This window comes from Podarcis gaigeae (assembly GCF_964106915.1).
Source record: "Podarcis gaigeae genome assembly, chromosome: 1".
NCBI lineage: Eukaryota > Metazoa > Chordata > Lepidosauria > Squamata > Lacertidae > Podarcis > Podarcis gaigeae.
The window spans coordinates 95,293,589-95,316,567 of record NC_139678.1 but is presented as its reverse complement, the minus strand read 5'-3'; the positions used below and the strand labels follow the sequence as shown (position 1 = coordinate 95,316,567).

The window sequence follows — 22,979 nt, the reverse complement described above, 5'->3', positions numbered from 1 at the left end:
GTCGTTGATAAAGATGTTGAATAAGACCGGGCCCAAGACAGAACCCTGTGGCACCCCACTAGTCACTCTTCTCCAGGATGAAGAGGAACCATTGATGAGCACCCTTTGGGTTCGGTCAGTCAGCCAGTTACAAATCCACTGAGTAGTAGCATAGTCAAGACCGCATTTTACCAGCTTCTTTACAAGAATATCATGGGGCACCTTGTCAAATGCCTTGCTGAAATCAAGGTAGGCTACAGCCACTGCGTTCCCTTCATCTACCAGGCTTGTAATTCTGTCAAAAAACGAGATCAGGTTAGTCTGACATGACTTATTTTTCAGAAATCCATGCTGACTATTGGTGATCACAGCATTCCTTTCTAGGTGCTCACAGACTGTTTGCTTAATGATCTGCTCCAGAATCTTCCCTGGTATTGATGTCAGACTGACTGGGCGGTAATTATTTGGGTCCTCTCTTTTCCCCTTTTTGAAAATAGGGACAACATTTGCCCTCCTCCAGTCTGCTGGGACTTCGCCTGTTCTCCAGGAATTCTCAAAGATGACTGCCAGTGGTTCTGAGATCATATCTGCCAGTTCTTTTAATACTCTTGGATGCAGTTCATCTGGCCCTGGAGACTTGAATACATCTAGACTAGCCAAGTATTCTTGTACTATCTCCTTAGTTATTCTGGGCTGTGTTTCCTCTGCTGGATCATTTGCTCCAAATTCTTCAGGTCGGGCATTGTTTTCTTTATCGGAGAAGACTGAGGCAAAGAAGGCATTGAGGAGTTCAGCCCTTTCTGTGTCCCCTGTTTGCATTTCACCATCTTCTCCTCTGAGTGACCCCACTGTTTCTTTGTTCTTCCTTTTGCTACGAACATACCCATAAAAGCCTTTTTTGTTGTTTTAACCTCTCTAGCAAGCCTGAGTTCATTCTGTGCTTTAGCTTTTCTGACTTTGTGTCTACACGTGCTGGCTATTTGTTTGAATTCCTCTTTGGTGGTTTCCCCCCTTTTCCATTTTTTGTACACATCCTTTTTAAATCCTAACTCAGTTAAAAGTTCTTTAGATAGGCACCCTGGCTTCTTTAGGCACCTTCCATGTTTCCGTCTCATTGGTATTGCCTGAAGTTGTGCTTTTACTATCTCCCTCTTAACAAACTCCCAGCCATCATGAACTCCCTTTCCTTTTAGTATTACTGTCCATGGGATCTCACCCAGCACTTCCCTAAGTTTTATGAAGTCGGCTTTCTTAAAGTCAAGAAATTGAATCCTAGTATGCTTGGCTGCTCCTTTCCGCTGTATAGTAAACTTCAGAAGAGCATGATCACTCGCCCCTAATGATCCTTCCACTTCTACCCCACTAACCAGGTCATCAACATTGGTTAGGACCAGATCTAAAATGGCTGTTCCTCTTGTTGCTTCTCCCACTTTCTGGACAATGAGGTTGTCTGCAAGGCCAGTGAGGAATCTGTTTTACCTTATGCTCTTGGCTGAATTTGACATCCAACAAATATCCGGGTAATTGAAGTCCCCCATTACTACTATCTCCCTTCCTTTTGCATGCTTGGCCATCTGTTCCAGGAAGGCATCATCTATGTCCTCCGTTTGGCTTGGGGATCTACAGTAAACTCCCACAATGAGGTCACTGTTATTCTTCTCTCCCTTAATTTTGACTCAAATGCTCTCACTTTGGCTTTGAGGTTCTAAATCTTGGATCTCTTCACAGGTATACACATCCCTGACATATAACGCCACTCCTCCTCCTTTCTTGTCTGGTCTGTTTCTCTTATTACATTCCAATCATGGGACTTATCCCACCAGGTTTCAGTGATGCCTATTATGTCATATTTAGTTTGCTGTACCAAGAGCTCAGGGGACGCAGGTGGCGCTGTGGGTTAAAGCCTCAGCGCCTAGGACTTGCCGATCGAAAGGTCGGCGGTTCGAATCCCTGCGGCGGGGTGCGCTCCCGCTGCTCGGTCCCAGCGCCTGCCAACCTAGCAGTTCGAAAGCACCTCCGGGTGCAAGTAGATAAATAGGGACCGCTTACCAGCGGGAAGGTAAACGGCGTTTCCGTGTGCGGCTCTGGCTCGCCAGAGCAGCGATGTCACGCTGGCCACGTGACCCGGAAGTGTCTCCGGACAGCGCTGGCCCCTGGCCTCTTAAGTGAGATGGGCGCACAACCCCAGAGTCTGTCAAGACTGGCCCGTACGGGCAGGGGTACCTTTACCTTTACCTTTTACCAAGAGCTCAAGCTCAACTTGTTTATTTCCCATGCTTTGCGCATTAGTGTACAGACATTGAAGTCCATTAGTCATTCCCCTGTGTCTCTTATTTAAGGATTTTTTCCTCCCACCACTAGGTTTGCCTGCTGTTTGCTCCATTTGGTCTATGACATTTGGATGATCATCTTCATCAATTGATAGACTCCTACCTTCAGGAGGACTGTCTCCCTCCCCCACATTAGTCAGTTTAAAGCCCTCCTGATGAGGTTTCTGAGATTTTTGGCAAAAACATTCCTCCCAACTGTTGTGAGGTGCAGCCCATCGCTTGCCAGAAGTCCATCTTCAAGAAACTGCAGTCCGTGATCTAAGAATCCAAACTGTTCCTGTTTACACCATTTGCGAAGCCAGCTTTTCACTTCCACTATTTTTCCCTCTCTCCCTGGGCCACGTCGTTCAACTGGGAGGACAGATGCGATGACAATTTGTGCATTTAATTGCTTCAATTTCCTGCCCAGAGCCTCCTAGTCTCTTTTGATCTTCTGGAGGCTATTGCTTGCAGTGTCATTGGTTCACACATGAACCAAGAGGAAGGGGTATTTGTCAGTGGGTTTTATGATTCCTTGCAGTCGTTCAGTTACATCTTGGATCTTAGCCCCGGGGAGACAGCACACTTCCCAAGACATCTTGTCAGGCCCACAGATCACTGCTTCTGTTCCCCTCAGTAGGGAATCCCCTATCACCACTACACGCCTCCTCTTAGGTCTGGTCGGGGTTCTTCCATGAGCTGTCTGTTCCAAGGTCGCCTGCACATTCCCTGAGGACTGACTTTGCTGCTTGTCTTCATATACCTGATCGACTGTAATGAGGGAGAGGTCCTCAAATGGAGTCTGCTCTTCATCTTCCATGCTAGGGGAGAGGACCTCAAAGTGATTGTGTATTTCTAAACAATCAGAGTGAACCCTGGGCCTCCTACTTCTTTGAGTCACGTTTCTCCATATATCTGGCTCCTATGTTGGTGAACTAGCCTCCTTCTAAGGGGAGTCCCCTGTCTCCTCCTTGGTGGAGATGGTGTGCTCTGTTGCTTCCAAGAAGAGCTCCAGCTCTCTAATTCTTTGGAGCGTAGCTACATGTTCCTCCAGTTGCTGGACTTTGTCATCTAAGAGGGCAATCAACATGCAATTGCTGCAGGTAAAGCTGCCTGCAACCTTTGGCAAGATGGCAAACATTGCGCAGGAACCGCAGGCGACTGCAGCTGTTCCCTCACCCTCCATCTTGAGAACGTGTCGTTGGGGGTGACTACAGTGGTCCTCCATCATAAAAAGTGTGAAGACAGGACAAATAACTCCCCCCCAAAAAAACCTAGGTCTCCCCCAACAAGCATTTAAGACTAGCTCCCCTAAACCTAAAAGATGGATCAAACTGCGCGCGCCGCTGCCCTGCAAGCTCTGATAAGCTCCTCCCACAGCTAATCACCCACCTCAACAGAAACCCTGCCCCCTCTGACCTTTGCACAGGGAGAGAACCTATCTTCCTCCTTGAAAATTTTAAGGGAGCAAGGTCCTTCAGCCCCTGCTAGCTGGTGCCCCTGGCCTAATACAAAAGCATGATTTCGAAATGAATTGAGGACATTTGCTTTTTGCTCTGAGGCAACCCACTAGGTTTGAGGATTTCGGCATAAGATCTTTGTTCAGTGAAATATTCTGACATTAAGTATTCTGACTTGCGTATGATAAACCTATTTCTGGACAACAATAATCACTTTTTTGTTTGTAGTAAGTTATTATCATACAATTGGTCATGACTTTTAAAAATGAAGGAAATTAATAAAATGTGTCTGTCACTGTGGTTTGCTAGTTTGTGAGAAGTGATTTAATTATCAATTTACTTATTATTTTAGAAAGCTTGTGTCTAAAATTACCTCATATATTATTGTGTTACCAAGTGTAAGCAATAGTTGTTTCTGCAGATCAGTGAGATATTTGTAATGGTTTGGCAAGAAAACTTCCTCCCAAATATATGTTCTGTGCACATCTGGTACATGTAAGAGTGTGGGATGGTCACATCCTTCTCTGCCATGTGGCCTACAGAAGGTTGTCTAAGGGTGAATGTAGCCCTTAGATCACAAAAGGCCAGCCACCTCGATCAAAAAAGTTTCTTCCAAAAAGTCAGTTTTACAAGATGTTTTCCTTCATCATGGACTCAGGAGAAAAGGAAAGAAATATTCTCTTCCTTTGGGTCAACGTGTTTAACCTTTAAATGCACTTGTACTTTACTGCCAATCTGCCCCGAGAAGCATATTCTTCTAATGGACAAAAGAAACTTTTTCTTCAAGTTTGCTAAGTGGAATCCAGCCTTCTTGAGTCTTAATAGTCAGCTTCTGGTGACTGGACATTACTATTCCTGGAGTAAACATTACAGAAAGGAAGCCATGAGCAAAGAAACATTTTTATTAGAAATATAATGATTTTTTAAAAACCCAACGAAATAACACAATAATTTTGAGACAGACTTGTCAACATTTGAGTGTTACACTGATACAGTAAAATGGTCTTGACAAAACTCCTTATGTGTGATTTTTTAAAAATGTGAGCGCTTGTTTGACATATGAGAATAGGCTAAAGGAAGGAGGAACCACTTTGGAGTGATACTTTCATCTAAAAGCATTTGACATCTATATTGACATTGAGTTATACAGGGTTACAACAATTTTAGGATACCCCAAGTTCAATATTGTTATTTGCAGATTATTTAATGTGTTTTACCATTCAGATTAATGGAAGGTAAAAAACAACCTTATTGGTTTCTGTTAGTGGCATGCTTTTTGGGAGAGATACTGGGTTGTATCCAGCAAAGTCATGCTCAGTGTATCTATGGGTATGACTAAAGTTCATTTTGTGTTGTGCAACATATTTTTTTTGAAACCAGAGAATAGGTTTTGATACTGTGATGGCAGCCACTGCATTGGCAAGTGGCTGCCAGAGCAAGGACAGCCCATCTTTCTGTGCCTGTCTCCAGCTTTAAGTTTTGTGTGTACAAAGAAAATAAGATTCCATGGGTTTATTGGTATGCATTCTATGCACAATGCATACATACACAAAACAATACAGAAATCATTTAATAAATAAAAGTAAATTAGGCCAAGAATCAAAAGAACAAGAAGACAGTTTATATATATTCTTTAAAAATCACATCAAAATACGGTTATTTAAGCATCTCCGTAGCAAATAAAATAGTCAGAGACATTAAAAATGAGTAGTTGAAAACTCTTCTTTATGAAATCATACTTAAAAATTTGTTCTCCTTGCCCTAACAGTTGGGAGAGTAATGCAGCAACAAGCAATATTAACAGAATTCATAGTTCCAAACTGAACAACTAACAGTAGAATACACACACAAGAAAAACAAATACATTTAATGAACTTCAAAATTTTCAGCAGTTAAGAGATTCACTGAGTTGCAGATGTAAACACACATGAATTTCAATTAGTCCTTTGCAAAGTTGGGAAAATTATTTTGTTTCAGATTTTTCTTTTCTTCTATATTGGTTACAAATAGTATATAATTTACCGAAATAAAATGGGCCTGATTGAAAGATATTTGTGTTGAATAGCATGCTCTTCTGTCCACCCACACTTGAGATTGACGCTTCTCACTGTTGATAGAGGACATGACTGTAGGGCTGGATGTAGACACATCAAAGAAGCAATTCAGTTAAACACGTTGTAAACTCATACAGGGAAATCCGGTAGGGAAAGTGCCATCTGGTGTCACATATACAACACTTATAAAACACTTTTTCTTTACCGATCTAGTCCCAGGTCACATTGGCAGTGTGGGGAAGGTTAGCCTGTGCAACCCCATTCTTCAGGCACTGTTTTGATGTGTTGCGGGGGTGTCATCTGAACACCCTACAGTTTCACAGTAATGGCCTCAATTTTACAAAGTGAAAGGCAGTGTCTTTGCGTTTTTAAACACATGCAACAAGATCTGTCAATCTCAGTGTCTTTCATTACTTCTCTGGCTTTCATACACTTCTTTGTAGAACAGGCAAGCTCCCCCTTCACCACCTTTCTAAACTCCGTACACCAAATCAAACTTTAAATCCTTCCCAATGATTTCTTTACAATCATCTTTTTCATCACCTGTTTATGTCTGCATTTGTCAATACTGAATAGAGAACTCCAAGGGAGGTTTTAAGGTGGTATTTATAGGTCTGGGAATCTGCAAGGCTATTGCTGTAAGGCAGCTCTATATCAATGCAAGATCTACAAATCAGTACCAGCTTTTAGATAGGTGCTCTTCTCCTTTAAGCATGATAAAAAGGGTTGAGTAATGGCCAGGATGTGGGAATGGTGATAGCACAACAGTCAGGGATACTGAAATGTTAGCATTAGTGGTAACTCTGTATCTGTTTTCTGATTCTGGTGATTCAGAATTGTAGCATAAATATTTTTGAAAGCATTAGTCCTACTACATTATTAATTCATGTTGAACCTGAATAAAAGCAATGGGGTATCACATTTTTAGGATTGGGACTTAATTAGCAAAGACAATAATGGCCATACTTTCCATAATGGGTGAATTGTGTGATCAGATTTTTCAGTATATAGTTTGTAATGATATGAAGGATATATTATTATGCTGTGTAAGTTCTATAAAGGAATTGGATATACATAAACATGTTCAGAATTGCAGTTTTGGTGCATTTAATATACTGCTTGTAATCATGACCAATAACTAATTTAAACATAAATTTACATATTTTCTATAGCAATGGTTTGTTAATGACATATAAGAGAAAGTATTGTATAGTGTTGGAATATGCAGTATATTAATTTTCAAGCTGGCAGAATTCAGCAGCTAAGTTGCTTATTGGGGCAAGATGAATTGAGCATTTAAACCAATCCTAGTCCAACTGTAGTAGGGTGCCAATTAGTTGCTGAGCCCAATTCAAAGTGCTGGTTTTGACCTATAAAGCCTGAAATGACTCAGGATTGTAATACTCAAGGACCGCCTCTCCTCCTATGAACCCTGCAATCATCATGAGGTCTTTCTTTGTGTGCCTCCTCCGTGAGATGTCTAGAGAGTGGCAACATGAAAATTGGTCTTTTCTGTGGTGGCTTCCCATTTGTGGAATGCTCTCCACAGGCAGACTCTCCTGGCACCTTTATTACATATATTTAGGCACCAGATAAAAACTTTCCACTTCAATCAGATCTTTAGCTGATTAAACAATTTATGGTGTTTTAAACGTGTTGGCGGAGAGCAGGTGGTATTTTGTGCTTTTATGTTATAAACCACCCTGTGATCTTCGGATGAAAGGTGGTATATCAATAATAATAATAATAATAATAATAATAATAATAATAATAGACAATACAATTAATTGCTTGCAGAAAAAAACTACATTAACCTAGAAAATCACAGGAGTAAAGTGATGAAATCTTGGATTATTATACTAGCATACTGTTCTCTCTTGCCATTTTCATGCATGAATTATAGTGGAACCGAAGCATGCATGTGCAGAATGGGTGGGGGAGTAGCAGCATCCAATGGTATTCTTTTTTGTGCCACATCATGCCCACTAGTGTGAGTGAAATTTAGTGTGACATGCTAGAATATCTAACATTATTTGAATGTCTCCACAGGCTGCTGGCACCAGTGGCATTTAGTTACACTGATGTTGTTTTATTGTGTGTGTGTGTGTGCATGCACACACGCATGCACACACACTTGGGCCCAATAACAAAATTTGGATTTCCACATTTAGTCAGTAGTTTATCTACTATTTAGTAGGGTTAGAGGTGGTGCAGTATACCCCGGAGACTCTGTCATTGTGCAAGGACCCCTGAAGCAGGGCTGTAGCTAGGGGGTTGTGAGGTGGGCCTCACCCAGGGGGACAGGCGGGGTGGGGCAAAATCAGCTTAAAAATACGTCCATAAATATGTCTATAAAAATACTGATTATTGCCTCATGAGAAAAGGTTTTAAATAGAGGGTGAATTGAATGGGTGGAGGTTGGGGGAGAGATGGAAAGAAAAGCTAATTTGTCCATGGCTAGGGGGTGCAATCTGGACCGTTCTGCCAGGGGCGCAAGATCACCTAGCTACGCCTCTGCCCTGAAGTATGAAGAACTTTAAACTTTTACATGCTACTTTCAACCAAGCAGTCCCTGTAGCGCCTATGAGTCTGAAAACCACTAGTAAGCTCCATATCAAACTTTTAGGGCTCCAACAGAATTTGCAACTTTCCCCCGTCCTTAGCAAGTCTGCCTCCTGATAATGCTAGCCCTGTATCATAGCACAGATGATAATTTTAATTGGTTAATTGGTTGTTTGGTCTATAAGAATGTAACAAAATTTGTGATAGCTCTTTGTTTTCATAGCATGTTAAAGTGATATAACAATATAAAATCTAGCCCAGACTTTCTTATTCTTCTCTTGCTGTCTTTTTAAGATAGGCAGAGAGAATTTATTTTATTGTAGGATTTTATTTAGGTCTCTATTGTCTAGTGTGTGTAGGAGTTGGGGCACACACAAATCCTAGAGGAAACTATATCCTTGGAGTTCTAGAATTTCTTCATTGCTACTACATAATAATGTTGATTTTTATGAGTAATACAAGAGCAGCATATAAAACATATCATGATATAAATAAATGATGTTCAATTTAAAATGGAATGACCAGATCCTCAGGCAACAAATGTTTATTTGGTTCTGAATAGGACATTTAGCACTGCACATTAAAAGCCATGTGTATTTAAACCATTATGGCCTACAGCACTTCAGGTGGAATTATAGTAAATTGCTGTATTTTATTTCCCCAATTATCTGGTGAAATGCTAGTTCATGTTGTCCTGAAGTTTATCTTCAGTACATTAGATCTCTATTCACATTTTGACAGCACTCTTATACCCTTAATTTGATTATTGTTTTGGTGTGCATGTCTGGGGTTGGTGGGTAGGTGAGATTTATTTATTATTTAGAATGAATTACACCTCTATAAATAATTAAATGAACTCATGAGAAAGGAGCTCTGATAACTGAATCTCATCAGGGGCGCCGACTTATAAAAAATATTGGGGGGGCGGGGGCCCATACCGACTTATAAAAAATATTGGGGGGGCCCAAGACCTCCAAACCGCTGCTGCTGGGGGAACGAAAGGGGCGAGCCCCGGGCTGCCCCGACCTTAAGTGAACCTGTGAGGGCCTGCCCTTTGCGGCAGCCGATTGGCTGCCGCCGTGGGCGGTGAATATTAATGAGCTAGGGGGAATCCCCGCTTCTCGCGGGGCTGACGCCAGCCCCGCGAGATTGTTGATGGGTCGAGAGCCCGCAACCCCACCCCCTCTCTAGATCGGGAGTGGCTTTGTTTTAACTCATTACTGAATGTATTTTAAAAGGTAACTATCGTCAAACAAGGAAAATAAAAAATACCAACATAATTTTGTGATTTTACAAAGCATAATATAACTAATAATTTTCTTAAATTATTGGGGGGGGGCCGAGCCCCCCCAAACGAATTTTTGAGGGGGCTTGGGCCCCCTCAGGCCCCATGGAGTCGGCGCCTATGAATCTCATACTTTGGTGTGAATTATGAAATACTGTTTTTCTCCCTCCCTCCAGGAACTTGGAAGCAACAGCCCACCACAGAGGAACTGGAAGGGAATAGCAATTGCACTGCTGGTGATCCTAGTCGTATGTTCACTCATCACAATGTCTGTAATTCTTTTAACACCAGGTAGGAATTATTTATCGTGCACTTACCCTATTATTGAACCAGATGTATTGTATTTGTTTTGTGGGACCAAGAACATTGAGCTTGCAGGAGTCAAGGCTGTTGAGAGAATTAGTAATAGACAGGACAAACCACTTGGGTTGAAATCAACTTTATTTATTACAGATGTCAGAAGGTCTTGTCTCTAGGCATTGGGCTTGCATCCAAAATCAGTCAACCTGGTCCACTGGTTGGTAGTTATGTTGGGGTTATCTTATATTATGGACCACCCTATGGTGCATATCAAATCAAGACAGTGCTATGAGAAGCCATTAGGTCTCTGTGTGTGGGAGTCTGCAGCCTGTCCACCTCCATCTGGTGGTCTGGACAGAGCACCCCTTTGCTGGGGGTACCCCAAAACATGGGTTGTGTAGGGGAGGTAGAGTCATGTCTGTCCCTTCCAGCTAGCCCAGGGATCCAATTCCAATGTCTTCTCTTCCAGAAAGTTCTGGTAGTTGCTATGAAGTAGACAAAACCCCAGACAGGCCCAGTTTATCTGCAGGCAAATTCCTCACTGGCCCTGAATAGCAAGGTCCTTGGAACGTCCTGACCAGGGCAACCATGGAATAAAGGAATGGGAGGACAGGAGTTCAAAAGCCAGCTGCACTGCATAGAGCAGGAGCAGCCAATCTTTGTGCTTGAGCAGCACACCTGACTGGAGACACCCAGAGGTGGTCTCCAGTGAGGTGTGCCACCCCAAACCCTACCCTGGGACAGCCCATGATTGGGCAATTTAAATTTGAAAATTTGGTGGACTATCCCCATGGCTGTTGTGCATTGGCCACATGGACAGAGGGTGCCCCGTCCCCACTGCTGTGGCCTGCCGTGGCCATGCCAGACTGCAACCTCTGCTCCAGGGAAGATAATGTGGCATTTTCTGTCTCTTTATGTGATTTTTTCTTTTTGTATATTTTAAACACTGACTTCTTTACATTCAAGCCTATGCATAATACTCAAAAAGAAGCTTGGTGAAAAGGTGTGCACATAGAATAATGATCTTTTCATTTGTCACAATGCTGCAACAATAACAACAAACAACAGTGTGAAGCTTTATGACGGCAACTAAGAGACCAAACAATGGTAAATTACTTGTTTGGTTACACTTAGTCCTGTTGCATCCTGGATACAAGCATCTCTTTAAAAATGAGGAGAAAATCAATGCAGCCTCACAGTATGATTTTGGTGGTGACGTGTTTGGCAGGTGAAGGTTGATTGTTTCTACATTGCTTCCTGGAATCTGGTGACCAACAAACATATAAAGCACACTTCATCTTAACCTAAGTGTTGGCGTTAGTATTATTGTAAAGTCAAGGAGAATATTCTGAAGCTGTCTCCCCAGCTCACACACACGCTCTTCAGATATAGTTATGTAGCAATGAGCAGCTAGAGTTCTGATATCCAAGTAAAAGTTATGGGATCTTGTTTTTGAACAAATTTTTAGAAGAGCAGAAGGAGCAGGGTTCTACTCTGCCTGCCAGTCTCACTATAAGACTAATTTGGTCCCAAACCAAACTGAAACTAGACTGGCACCCAAATAATCAGTCTACAGAAATGTCTGCATTTGTTCCACATTGACCTTGTCAATCACGTCCCTAGAAAGTATTTGTGACTGTGCGATAGTTGTTACAATGAATTGGATCCAGGACTGGCTTTTTCAGTTGTTGTTGTGCCACTACCTCCTTTAAGGTGATAGGCACCAATCCCTCATGCAAAGAAGCATACTCAACTTTCTGGACCCAACCAATCAAAATAGGTTATTTTGCAGCAGTACACAGAACACATACAACTGGACCAGTTACATAGCTGTCAACTTACAGATTTGAAAATAAGGGACCAGCAGCCTTGAAAATAAGGGACCAGCAGCCAAAATAAGGGACCTGCAGCCTCACCTGTTCTAGGCACTCCAGTCTTCCTGTCCTCCTGCAGTCTGGTCAAACTCATGCTGGGTAGCTTCGAGAACACTGTCCAACCAACTTTGTAACCAGAGGTTCAACTGAATAGAATCTGAATCACATGCACCACAAGGCCTATGCAGCCTCAACTTAAGATGGCATGTGGAGCTTGCATGCCTTGTGTGCGGCTAGTTAATGCAAGCTGAGGGGGTATTTGAATGCTGGATGCCGTTTTGTTGCACGTGCTGCTGCAAACAAAGCCTGGCTTTGCACTGCGAAGTTTGCAGCAGCACGTGCAACAAAACGGCATCCAGCATTCAAAAACCCCCTCAGCTTGCATTAACTAGCCGCACACAAGGCATGCAAGCTCCACATGATCCGAGCACGATTCAAAGTGTTGGTGCTGACCTTTAAAGCCCTAAACGGCCTCGGTCCTGTATACCTGAAGGAGCGTCTCCACCCCCATCGTTCAGCCCGGACACTGAGATCCAGCGCCGAGGGCCTTCTGGCGGTTCCCTCATTGCGAGAAGTGAGGCTACAGGGAACCAGACAGAGGGCCTTCTCGGTAGTGGCGCCTGCCCTGTGGAACGCCCTCCCATCAGATGTCAAAGAGATAAAGAATTACCTGACGTTCAGAAGACATCTTAAGGCAGCCCTGTTCAGGGAAGTTTTTAATATGTAATGCTGTACTGTTTTTAACACTGATTGGGAGCCGCCCAGAGTGGCTGGGGAAATATTATTATTATTATTATTATATCCACCCCCCAGTCGTTCTTAGACTTCTTATTGGGTGAGCAACACAGTCAAGCAACACAGTTGGAGCCTCCCTCCTCCCTGGCAGGCAGGGAGGCAGGGAGGGAGGGAGAGGAGCTGCTTCCTTTGAAATTTAAGGGACATCATTTAAGGGACATCCATCAATAAGGGACAGCAGCAGGACATGGCGCTGGAATAAGGGACTGTCCCTTCAAATAAGGGACACTTGACAACTATGGCCAGTTATAAACAAGAATCTGCATCTGAGGTATGCAGATAATTGGTCTGGTTTGGCCAAGTAACTATGGGCTTTGGGTTGTGTGGTAAGAAACTTGTTTGATTGATAGAGGACAACCAAGTCTCTTTATAAATATCTCAGTTATAGTGGTTCTAGTCCTACCTACAGAACAAAGTCCAGAGATTAGCATTGGGAGAGTGCTTTTTCACAACTTGGGGTGCTGCAGGGCACTATTTTAATGTTATTTAATAGTTACATGAAGCTGCTGGAGATATCAATAAGAGTTTGGGGACAAGGTGCCATCAGTACAGTGATGATATCCAGCTCTATTTCTCCATAACATCTGAATCAGGAGAGGTTGTGCAGGACCTGGACTAAGGCCTGGACACAATGGTGGGATAGATGAGGGAAAATAAACTGAGCTTGAATACCTGCTAGGCAGAGGCACGCCAGCACAACTTCTTATGATGTGATAGAGGACACCTTATCAATGGCATCTTTACAGCCCAAACCCTGATTTACAGATTTGAAAGAATTTCGGTGATGGGATGAAGAATGGAAGAAACAGCAGCAGAACAATTGCACTGTTAGGCATAAAGCAAAATAATTATCAAAACTATAACTATCATAGCTTGCGTCCCATAGCTGGGACGGGGCGATATGGGATTGGGGGGGCAACTCCCATCTCTTGCGGGGGCGCAATTAGTGCCAGCACCGTCCGTTAAGAGTTTGGGTGTAATCTTCGAGACCTCCCTTTCCGTGGAGGCGCAGATTGCAGCTAAAACAAAGGCGGCATTTTTCCATCTCTGCCAAGCTAAGCAGTTGGCTCCTTACCTCTCTCGCCCTGACCTAGCCACTGTGATCCACGCGACGGTCACCTCCAGACTGGATTATTGTAACTCACTCTACGTGGGGCTGCCCTTGAGACTGACCCAGAAACTCCAGCGGGTGCAGAATGCTGCAGCGAGACTCCTTACGAGGTCTTCGATGCGAGATCACATTCACCCGGTGCTATACCAGCTGCACTGGCTCCCGGTGGAGTACAGGATCAGGTTTAAGGTGCTGGTTTTAACCTTTAAAGCCCTATATGGCTTAGGACCCTCGTACCTACGGGACCGCCTCTCCTGGTTATGCCCCACAGAGAAATTTACGGTCTTCAAATAAAAACATCTTGAAGGTCCCAGGCCACAGAGAAGTTAGGCTGGCCTCAACGAGAGCCAGGGCTTTTTTGGCTGTGGCTCCGATCTGGTGGAACACTCTGTCACAAGAGACCAGGGCCCTGCGGGACTTGATATCTTTCCGCAGGGCCTGCAAGACAGAGCTGTTCCACCAGGCCTTTGGCAAGGGCACAGCCTGACTCCCTCCCTCGGCAACCTTCGCGGAGCTCTGGCCCAATGGCTGCCAGTGGCTTGAATTAATTAATCTTATAATGAATGATTTTAGAGTGTTGTTTATGCTGTACTTTTGTACTGTTTTATTGTTGTTAGCCGCCCTGAGCCCGGCTAAGGCTGGGGAGGGCGGAATATAAATAAAATTTATTATTATTATTATTATTATTATTATTATTATTATTATTATTATTATTATTAAATCCTGAGGAGCACCAGTTTGAGGGCCTAAATACAGCATTTACTGGATATAAGTAGTTCACTAGGCCTGCTAAGGTCTGGGAGTCGGCAAGAAGGAATAATAAAACAGATTGCAGGAGGACACTCCAAGTACTCTAGTTGTATGTTTGATGCTCAGTCTTCATGGTTGCTTATGTCAGATTACATGACCATATTCCAGGCCCTGAAATGATGTCTAGCAAATTAGGGATAACTGTAGTGCACACACAGTCCATGTGGGCCCATTGTTTCATGGGCTGTGACAGGAGGGTTATAAACTGTCAAGGAAGGACTGGATCATAGTCATAGTGAAGTACATGAACACTTTCCTGTTGGGCAACATTAGCTAAATCTCCTGCTTAATTTTCTGCAATCATGATTTTGGATTCTGGTGGAGCTTTTAAACAGCTCAGAATTCTATTCTGGCTTGCAATCTATACTCAGTATCTATATCTTCAAATTTAAAAATCTATCAGCCAGTTAAGGAATTGGGAAGTGTCATACTGTCAATGAATAATTCAATATAATCTTGAATGGAGATGGAAAATGCATAGCCTATTGTGAAATGTGAGAATAAACATTAAGGAGAAAGGAATATGCTCCAATAAGAGGCAAGAAATATAAAGCATGCACATGATCACAAAGGTATCAAAAGAAAAGTTCCCCTGGTTACAAGATTCAGAAAGTTTTTGCAGTGTGAAGGGGAAATACTTTTACTGCATTGTATAAACTGTGCATTGTGAATTTGTGAGATTTCTGAAGCCAGAACAACATTTATTGAAATGTTAGACAAAGGTAGCAACATAGATTTAGTACAAAAAAAAAAAGATTGGACAGTGATGTGATGTGAATTTTCTAGCTTACATACAAAAAGATACATCATTTTTCAAGAGAATGGGTGGCTCTCAATACCATCTTCAGTAATGTTATATGGTAAAGTATATTTTCAAAAACATGCAACAAAGCCAGCTTTTCAGAATCTTCAACAAAGCTGCTACATCTGTCTAATGGTTTAAAGGGTTCTCCCCCACTCTCAGTGGTTTCATGAGATTCTTTTAGGGTTTCAAAAAAGTGCCAGTTTTATTTAACATTTAGTGATTTTCAAATAAACTTACAGAACCCTGATTTGAAGATGATTATAGCAAAGAAACAGGGAGATCAGAAAATGTTGTCATAGAGGGGGGAAAACACCTCATTAATTACATGTGTTGTGAATATTAATGCTTCCTAGGGACCAAAACGATCAGGTGGCAGGTAAGAGCTGTTTGGCAGGGGAACAGATTCCCATGTGAGGTGGTGAACTCTCCTTCCTTGGATGTTTTTAAGCAGAGGTTGAATGGCCATCTGTCATGGATGCTTTAGCTGAGATTCCTGCATTGCAGGGGATTGGATTAGAGTGTTCCCCAACCTTGGGTCTCCAGCTGGAGTTGGACTACAACTCCCATCATCCCTCGCTAGCAAGACCAGTGGTCAAGGATGATGGGAATTGTAGTCCGAAAACAGCTGGAGACCCAACGTTGGGGAACACTGGATTAGATGACTCTTGGGTCCCTTGCAACTCTTAAGATTCCATGATTCTATGAAATCCCAGTAGACTACTAGCTTCTGCTGTTGACCGCTGCTAAATGGAGGAGGGAACCCAGTAGCCTTACTGGAGGGCATCAATGAAGAGGCAGTGGAGGCACATGAGCAGTGTGGTGGCAAATGGTCGCATAGTGCATGGTATCAGCATGGCCACTGCCTCATGACATCCTTTGGAAATTGGGGCCTCCTACCTTTTCCAGCAGCATTCAGTATTGGATTGCTAGTGCATGGTGGAAGGCGTATTAATACTGTTGAAGATGGGATGTAAGGGGCAAAACTGGATGTTTATTGGGGGATTCATAAGCTATATTTGGACTGGAATTAAGGCTTTCAAATGAAGAGTTGTATACTTCAAAGGAAGTAGGATTAGTGTAAATGCAGATGCAGTGAGGAGTTCAACATTTTTATATATATTGTACTATAATTTGGTTGTCTATCTCTATATATTCTTTCTTTGTAAACTTGTCATCTAAAAGTCCAAATATAATGATAAAGGTAAATGGTATATCATCTCAATTGGGACTTGCCAGTTTCAGCTGTTTTTATCCCTTCTGTATATTCACAGAGAAACTTAGCAAACTTTCTAATTGTTCTTTTACTCCATTGGGCACCAACCTTTTAGGGCTTGTGGGCTGATTTGCAAACCAGAGGAACCACACTAGAATGTTTCTTTCAGCCCTAATTTAGGGGGGGGCACCCTGTGGGTGCCAGGAAAGACAAACATGAGCTTGTAGAAAAGGTTGTACTTGTCTGTCTTAAGCTCTTACAGTGAAATGCTGTGACCTGTGTTTTGAATACCATATATCTCTATATATTCTGCCTTTATGGAGACAAAAAAATAGCTTCAAGGAATAAAATAAAAATAGCAATTTCTCTTCTACAAGTTACCTAGTAGTCTATGGCTTTAAAATGTCAGGAAAGATGCTCAAGCAAGCAATAATGTCCCCTGGACCACGGCATCACCTGCAGCAGGTGATATGGTTGCAGAACTGGAAGAGGGAACACTGTCTCTCGTTTCCTGCAGGCTTTGACCCTGTAGCTGGCTGCATCCAGCAACCACAGGGCTTTCCCACATACCTGCCAACCTAGCATTTCAAAAGCACGTCAAAGTGCAAGTAGATAAATAGGCGGGAAGGTAAACGGCATTTCCGTGCGCTGCTCTGGTTCGCCTTAAGTGGCTTAGTCATGCTGGCCACATGACCCAGAAGCTGTACGCCGGCTCCCTCACCCAATAAAGCGAGATGAACACAGCAACCCCAGAGTCGGTCACGACTCGACCTAATGGTCAGGGGTCCCTTTACCTTTACTTGACTGTTGCTGAAATAAAAATCTGTATTTTTCATGAATGGGAAGGATTCAGCTTTTAGTATGGGTCTGGGGTTGTGTGAAGCCTTTGGTAATCTAATCAGGGTTTTCTATATAAAAAAGTGTGATTTGCTGTTTCAATTTTCTTTTCTTTTTCTTTAGATGAACTGTCAAATTCATCAGAAAGCAGATTGTCTTTAGAAGACCTCTTCAGAAAAGAATTTATAGTTCACAATCCAGAAGCCAAATGGATCAATGGTATGTTGCACATACTCTTTTTAGTACTATATAGAAAGATATGGGAATGGGGATATTAGAGGGGAAATCAGTTGCTGTACCAACCAAACTCTTAATTTGATGAGGTCTACACATGAGAATTTTCTTCCTACTGAGGATTGATCTTAAGATCTGGACAACCTATGATTTATCACATTGTGAAACTTCAGGTACCCAAGTGTCCAAATAATTCCACCATAACTTCATCTATACAAGAATTATGAAAAAAACTTATTTCATTTTGGTACTGATTGTTGTCAATAAGTTGAGGTATGGCTCAAGAAACTAAACAGCTTGCAGACCATCTTATGTGAGATGAGGAAAAGCTGCGAGTTTGGTTGTGAATAAATCTTCTGGAACAAGTTTGGAACTGGGAAAAGGTCCTGATGCATAAGGAAGATTAGGCACAGGTAGTGCAGAGAAGAGGAGGCTGAAAGAAACATATAATTGTCTAATAAAAAATTCTCACAAACTGATAAGCTTGCATGATAACTGTATCTGTTGAAGTTGCCTTTTCTTAACAACTATTAAAGGTGTCTTCTTTTGCCTCTGGGTATTGAAATAATGTTAAAAATCAGTACAGCAAAACACACAACTGTAAAATCACATAACTTTAACCTATGCCACTGCTTTCTTCTCTGAATCCATCTATCACAACCTACAGCAGTGATTGATAATTGGATCTGGTGGGTAAACTTTGATAGCCAGTGTGTTGTAAAGTGCAATATACAAATTGACACGAGATGGCAACAGCGGGCTATGGCAAATTCAATTATCTTTTTTCAAAACTTTTTTAAAACAACAACAACACATTTTCACAGCATTTTTATGTGTGTGTAGATTCTACCCAATGTCCTAATGATGCCAAAAGACTTGAGACTTGTCAAATAAGGTCACTGTTAGCATTATATAGCCTTTATCTCACAATATTCATGCACTAGGCTGTATATACAACTATTATTACTACTAATAATAATTTATTTATACCCCACCCATCTGGCTGGGTTTCCCCAGCCACTGTATATACTATTGCTTCCTCCTGTCTTACCCACTTGCTTCTTCTATCCCTAGACCACTATTATATTTTCCTGGTTTCTCACCTTCCTCCTTTTTTCCTCCTCTCATCTTTTTACTGCATCTATTTTGACTCAGTGAACTGCCAAATTCTGTGGGAGATGTAGTATTGAGTGGTTCCAGGTGTTTCTGCTTAAATTGTTCTCCAGGGTCAGCTACCTAGGCTGTTTCTCATTTGATAGACAAAAAGGTTGGCACTTTTACTATGTTGTCTTTCTTAGGATCTTATGAATAACTGCCTGTAGTGCTCATTAAGTTTGTAGGCAGTATTTTTTGTTGATAGTTTAGATGACAGGGAATGATGTTAATACAATGGAGATCTTGAAATATGCAGTAGACAGATGTTAAACTTTGAGGATTTTTGTAATTGATTTTGTAGTTGTTTTCTTGTTGTTTGTTAATGCTCCCCCTGAAAAAATATATTTTCATAATTTATCTTTGTGACATATTAGGGTTGGGAACTAATGCCTATGCTCGCTACACCAATAGATACAGAATGGCCTTTGCTTTTATGTTAGCAATAAAAAGTAGAACTACGTGTTTTGTAGATTCTTTCTAGGCTATAAATACCATATGCTGGAGTAAACCCTGATTTAGTCAGGCATGTTGGAAATCGTCTTACGACACTTATTTATGAGAACTGGATGAAGGGTTGACAAGAAAAGTGCAATAATTGGTATACGACAGAGATAATATTTTGTAAATTCACATTTTGATGTTCATACTTTTTTCTGCACATTCAAATAGTTATGGCAATAACACTTAATTCTTATTCAAAAATAAAGTATATTATCAATTCAGTCACTACCTTGCGGCATATCATCAAGTGATCATGACACTGACATGAAATAAGTTCTCATACTGATAAATTCAGCAAAGTGTTTCTTGGTGAGAGTCTCATATACTAATGAGTGCATTATATTTCACAATTCTATATTTAAGACAGAAGCAGCATTCATTCTTTGCAATATCATTTCACTGAGTTTGTAACACTGGTATTTTCACTGTATCTCAGTCACAATTATCGTAGCATGCTAGAACGTCTTACATTAAATGGTATGTTCTTAATTTCTACACAATTTTTATAGCACATTTTTGAAAGAGCTTCCCTTTCCCACCCCCCCACAAGTTGGTTACAGGTGCTGATGCCTAATGCACCAAAAGAGAGCTATAGAAAGCCTGGCTCTGCATGAACAATCCCTTGAGAGTATGTAAATGGGCTCTCTGGATTGTGGCCTATGTCTTTTATGCTGTAATTAAACAGCCACTGTTCTCTAATATGATTCTGAAAAGAGGTCTAGATGTCTGTCAGGCTTTTGAAGATGTTAAATGAGAGTGCATCTACTTTTAGTAGTATTGATTTTTAACATTTAATTTTAAAAAAGTGAAAATTTAAAACGCTGCCAGTGAGTGATACAAAATGTGTTAAGATTAAGGGCACATTGAAAGAGAAGTATAGGCTATGCCACAGAAGTAGAAATGGGAGGAAATGGCCTTAATTTGCTTAAACTACACTGCTGCATTGAATTATGAGGTATTAAAACGGTTATCAGATGGTTTGGAATTACAAAAAGGCAAGGCTATTAAAGGAATGCATGAGAATTCAGTTGCAAAAATCTTTGTAAAGTACAGTTAAATTGGCATGGACATGGGGTGGTATTCTTGGGAAAAGTGATGTGTGCTGGATCTTGGGACCCCATAATTCATTCAAGTGTTGGTTCAGTGCATGATCCATCTTAGGGCTCCTCTACTTAATTTGAAAGTATCAGATCTTTGGAAATCACTATATTACAAGAATAGCGACTAACTTCTTAATATATATTTTTACTTTAATAATTGTTTAAGCCATGAAAATTCATCATTGGCTATACTTGTTGAAACACTGTCATATTTATTTTCTACACGCATATTTTTGGTAAGGTTTTTCCCCTGAAAACATACACAAATGCTGCACTATTTGAAAGTCATTTTAACTAGTAATCTCTTTACGCATTGGTCTCCTATGCCTACAAAGGAAAGTGGCCAAACTTCAAGTTCTATTATTATAGTATCTTTAGCCACCCACAGTACTAGCCTAACCATGTCTACTCAAAAGTAAGCCCAACTTAATTAAATTGGGCTTTCTCTCAAGTAAATTGAGTTAGGATTGTGGCCTGAATGCTTCTTGTACTCAGAAGCTGTTCTTTTGGCTAGGAATATGTATGTGAAGGTTTTCATAAGATAGTTAATTGATCAGATAAGGCCACAGGCAAACAAATTGGCTATTTAATCAGCATTCATTCCAATACTGACTAATCTCCCTGTAAACAAATCAGGATGAAGGCTCAGTGAGCAAGTCACCAGGAAGTTCCCTATGCACAACAAAGCTGATTGGGCAGGGAAGCAGAGGGCAAGAGGCATAACAAGAAATGGACCTCATATATTGCAATTATTGGGTAAACTCAGCTTGATTCTCATCTGAGAACACAACAGAGTGCTTTGCTGTAGTTCTAAATACACTGGGTGGAAATCAGTGCCATACTCTTCCAATTGTTATGTGTAAGCACTGCAGGTTTTCACATGGAATGATCCACCTTCTCCCTTCATACCTTGTTCAGGGGGTCCCTCCTGATCCTCCACCACCATAAACCAAATTTCAGGGGGTTGCACAGGGGATGAGAGTGGGGACAGCCATGTTGTGCAATTGCAGATTTGCTGACGGAGCTGGATAGGTGAATTTAACCACTAGTTTAACCACTAGTTAAACACCACCAATGTATACTACAGGACAGAGCTTTCCAAACACATTTTAGACATGCATAATTTCATAACCCAGTAATTCAGTTTTACTAGCAAACTGGAGGTTAAACTAATCCCTTTCTAGCCCCAAGAGGAGCACAAGGAGCTTTCGTGCAACACACCTACTCACTGCAACAGACACACTAACGTGTCATGACACACACACTTATGGAAAGCTCTGTTATAGGAATTAAGTCTGAGTAAACAAGCAGAACTATGCTGGCAACTGCTATACCAAACACATACTAGAAAGCAAATCCCATTATGCACACTTCTGAGTAAACATGCACTAGATTTGTTTAAACCTCTCATTAATGTTTTAAGCAGACACTGAAAAGACTAAAGTGAAGGCACCTGCATCTTTTAAATGCATGATACTTAATACTTAGTGTAAGCAAGTTTTTTTTTTTAATAATTAAAGGGACACTTTTGTGGACTTACACTGCTATGTTGATATTTTTGCAGAATGGGAAACTAAAAACAAGGGGGGGGGACTGAATTCAATTATAGGAGCTACCCAGTTTCCTGTTTCTGATTTAATATCATAATTATCATAATTGTTTCTTCTAACAACATATACTATTGCCTACTTTGCAGGTGGCTACTTTGTAGGGATGGCGCTGCAATCTGAAGGAAAAATGCTCAAGTGTTGTAAGCAGAATTCAGTTTAACACAGCCCACCTCTGAATGATCTCCCTTCCTCAGTTCTACTCAGATGTCTGCAAGTTATAAGAGAAAAAAAGATTAATAACAATAATAATCATGAAGGGGGAACAGGGTATCAGCCTGTAAAAGGCTGACTTGTCCCAGATGATTTTATGATGCAAAACTTGCTGGGAGGCACCCACCCACCAACAACCCTGAGTCTTTTTTCAGGATGATCTCTCCGCCACACACATGCAGTAGCATTTTTCTCAGCTGCAACACTTCTAAGCAACATGTACACAGAGATAAGCACTGAAGGGCTAAACTGAAAATTTTCTGCTATGGGCGAAAGACTACTTTGCAAAGGAGGTTGTCATGCTCCAAGGGTCCTCTTCAGTGGGTGGGCATACCACCCATGGCAATCATTTCACCAAGTATAGCCAGTAAGGTGTGTTTCCTCTGCCAGTGGTTATCTCTCACCTTTCTAACAAAGGTAAAGTTGCATTATTCCCAGTTTCCCTCGACTTGCAAAAGGAAGAGAGCCACTAGCGTGTTGTTGTTTTTTTTGCAAGCATTTATTTTAAGTGCTTGCAAAGCCCTTGAGGTTCTGTGCATATTTGAAGGGAATGCTTGCAAAATATTAATAATTTTGGAGGCAATGGGGAGATGCTTTCCCGTCCCTACTTGACTATTAACAGAATTGTCTTGTGTGCAAACAACTGCATTGGAATGTCCTTGGGATGTATAGGAAGAGAGGAAAAGGAAAAGAAATATGTTGTTTTCTTCTTCTTGTCACATTCTACTCACTCTTTCCCATCATTATAACTTTTGCTTGTTATAAATATATTTAG

At 41.4% G+C, this 22,979-nt stretch overlaps 1 protein-coding gene across 3 annotated transcripts in view; it reads left to right on the top strand.

The window, feature by feature from the left end:
- The window catches only part of DPP10 (dipeptidyl peptidase like 10), a 575,768-nt gene that overhangs the window by 389,690 nt on the left and 163,099 nt on the right, over positions 1–22,979 (top strand). For all 3 annotated transcript variants that reach the window (XM_083707328.1, XM_083707327.1, XM_083707329.1), the window contains 2 exons: positions 9,826–9,940; positions 17,518–17,613. In XM_083707328.1, the coding sequence (XP_083563454.1) occupies positions 9,826–9,940; positions 17,518–17,613 (211 nt within the window). The remainder of the gene's footprint in view (positions 1–9,825; positions 9,941–17,517; positions 17,614–22,979) is intronic.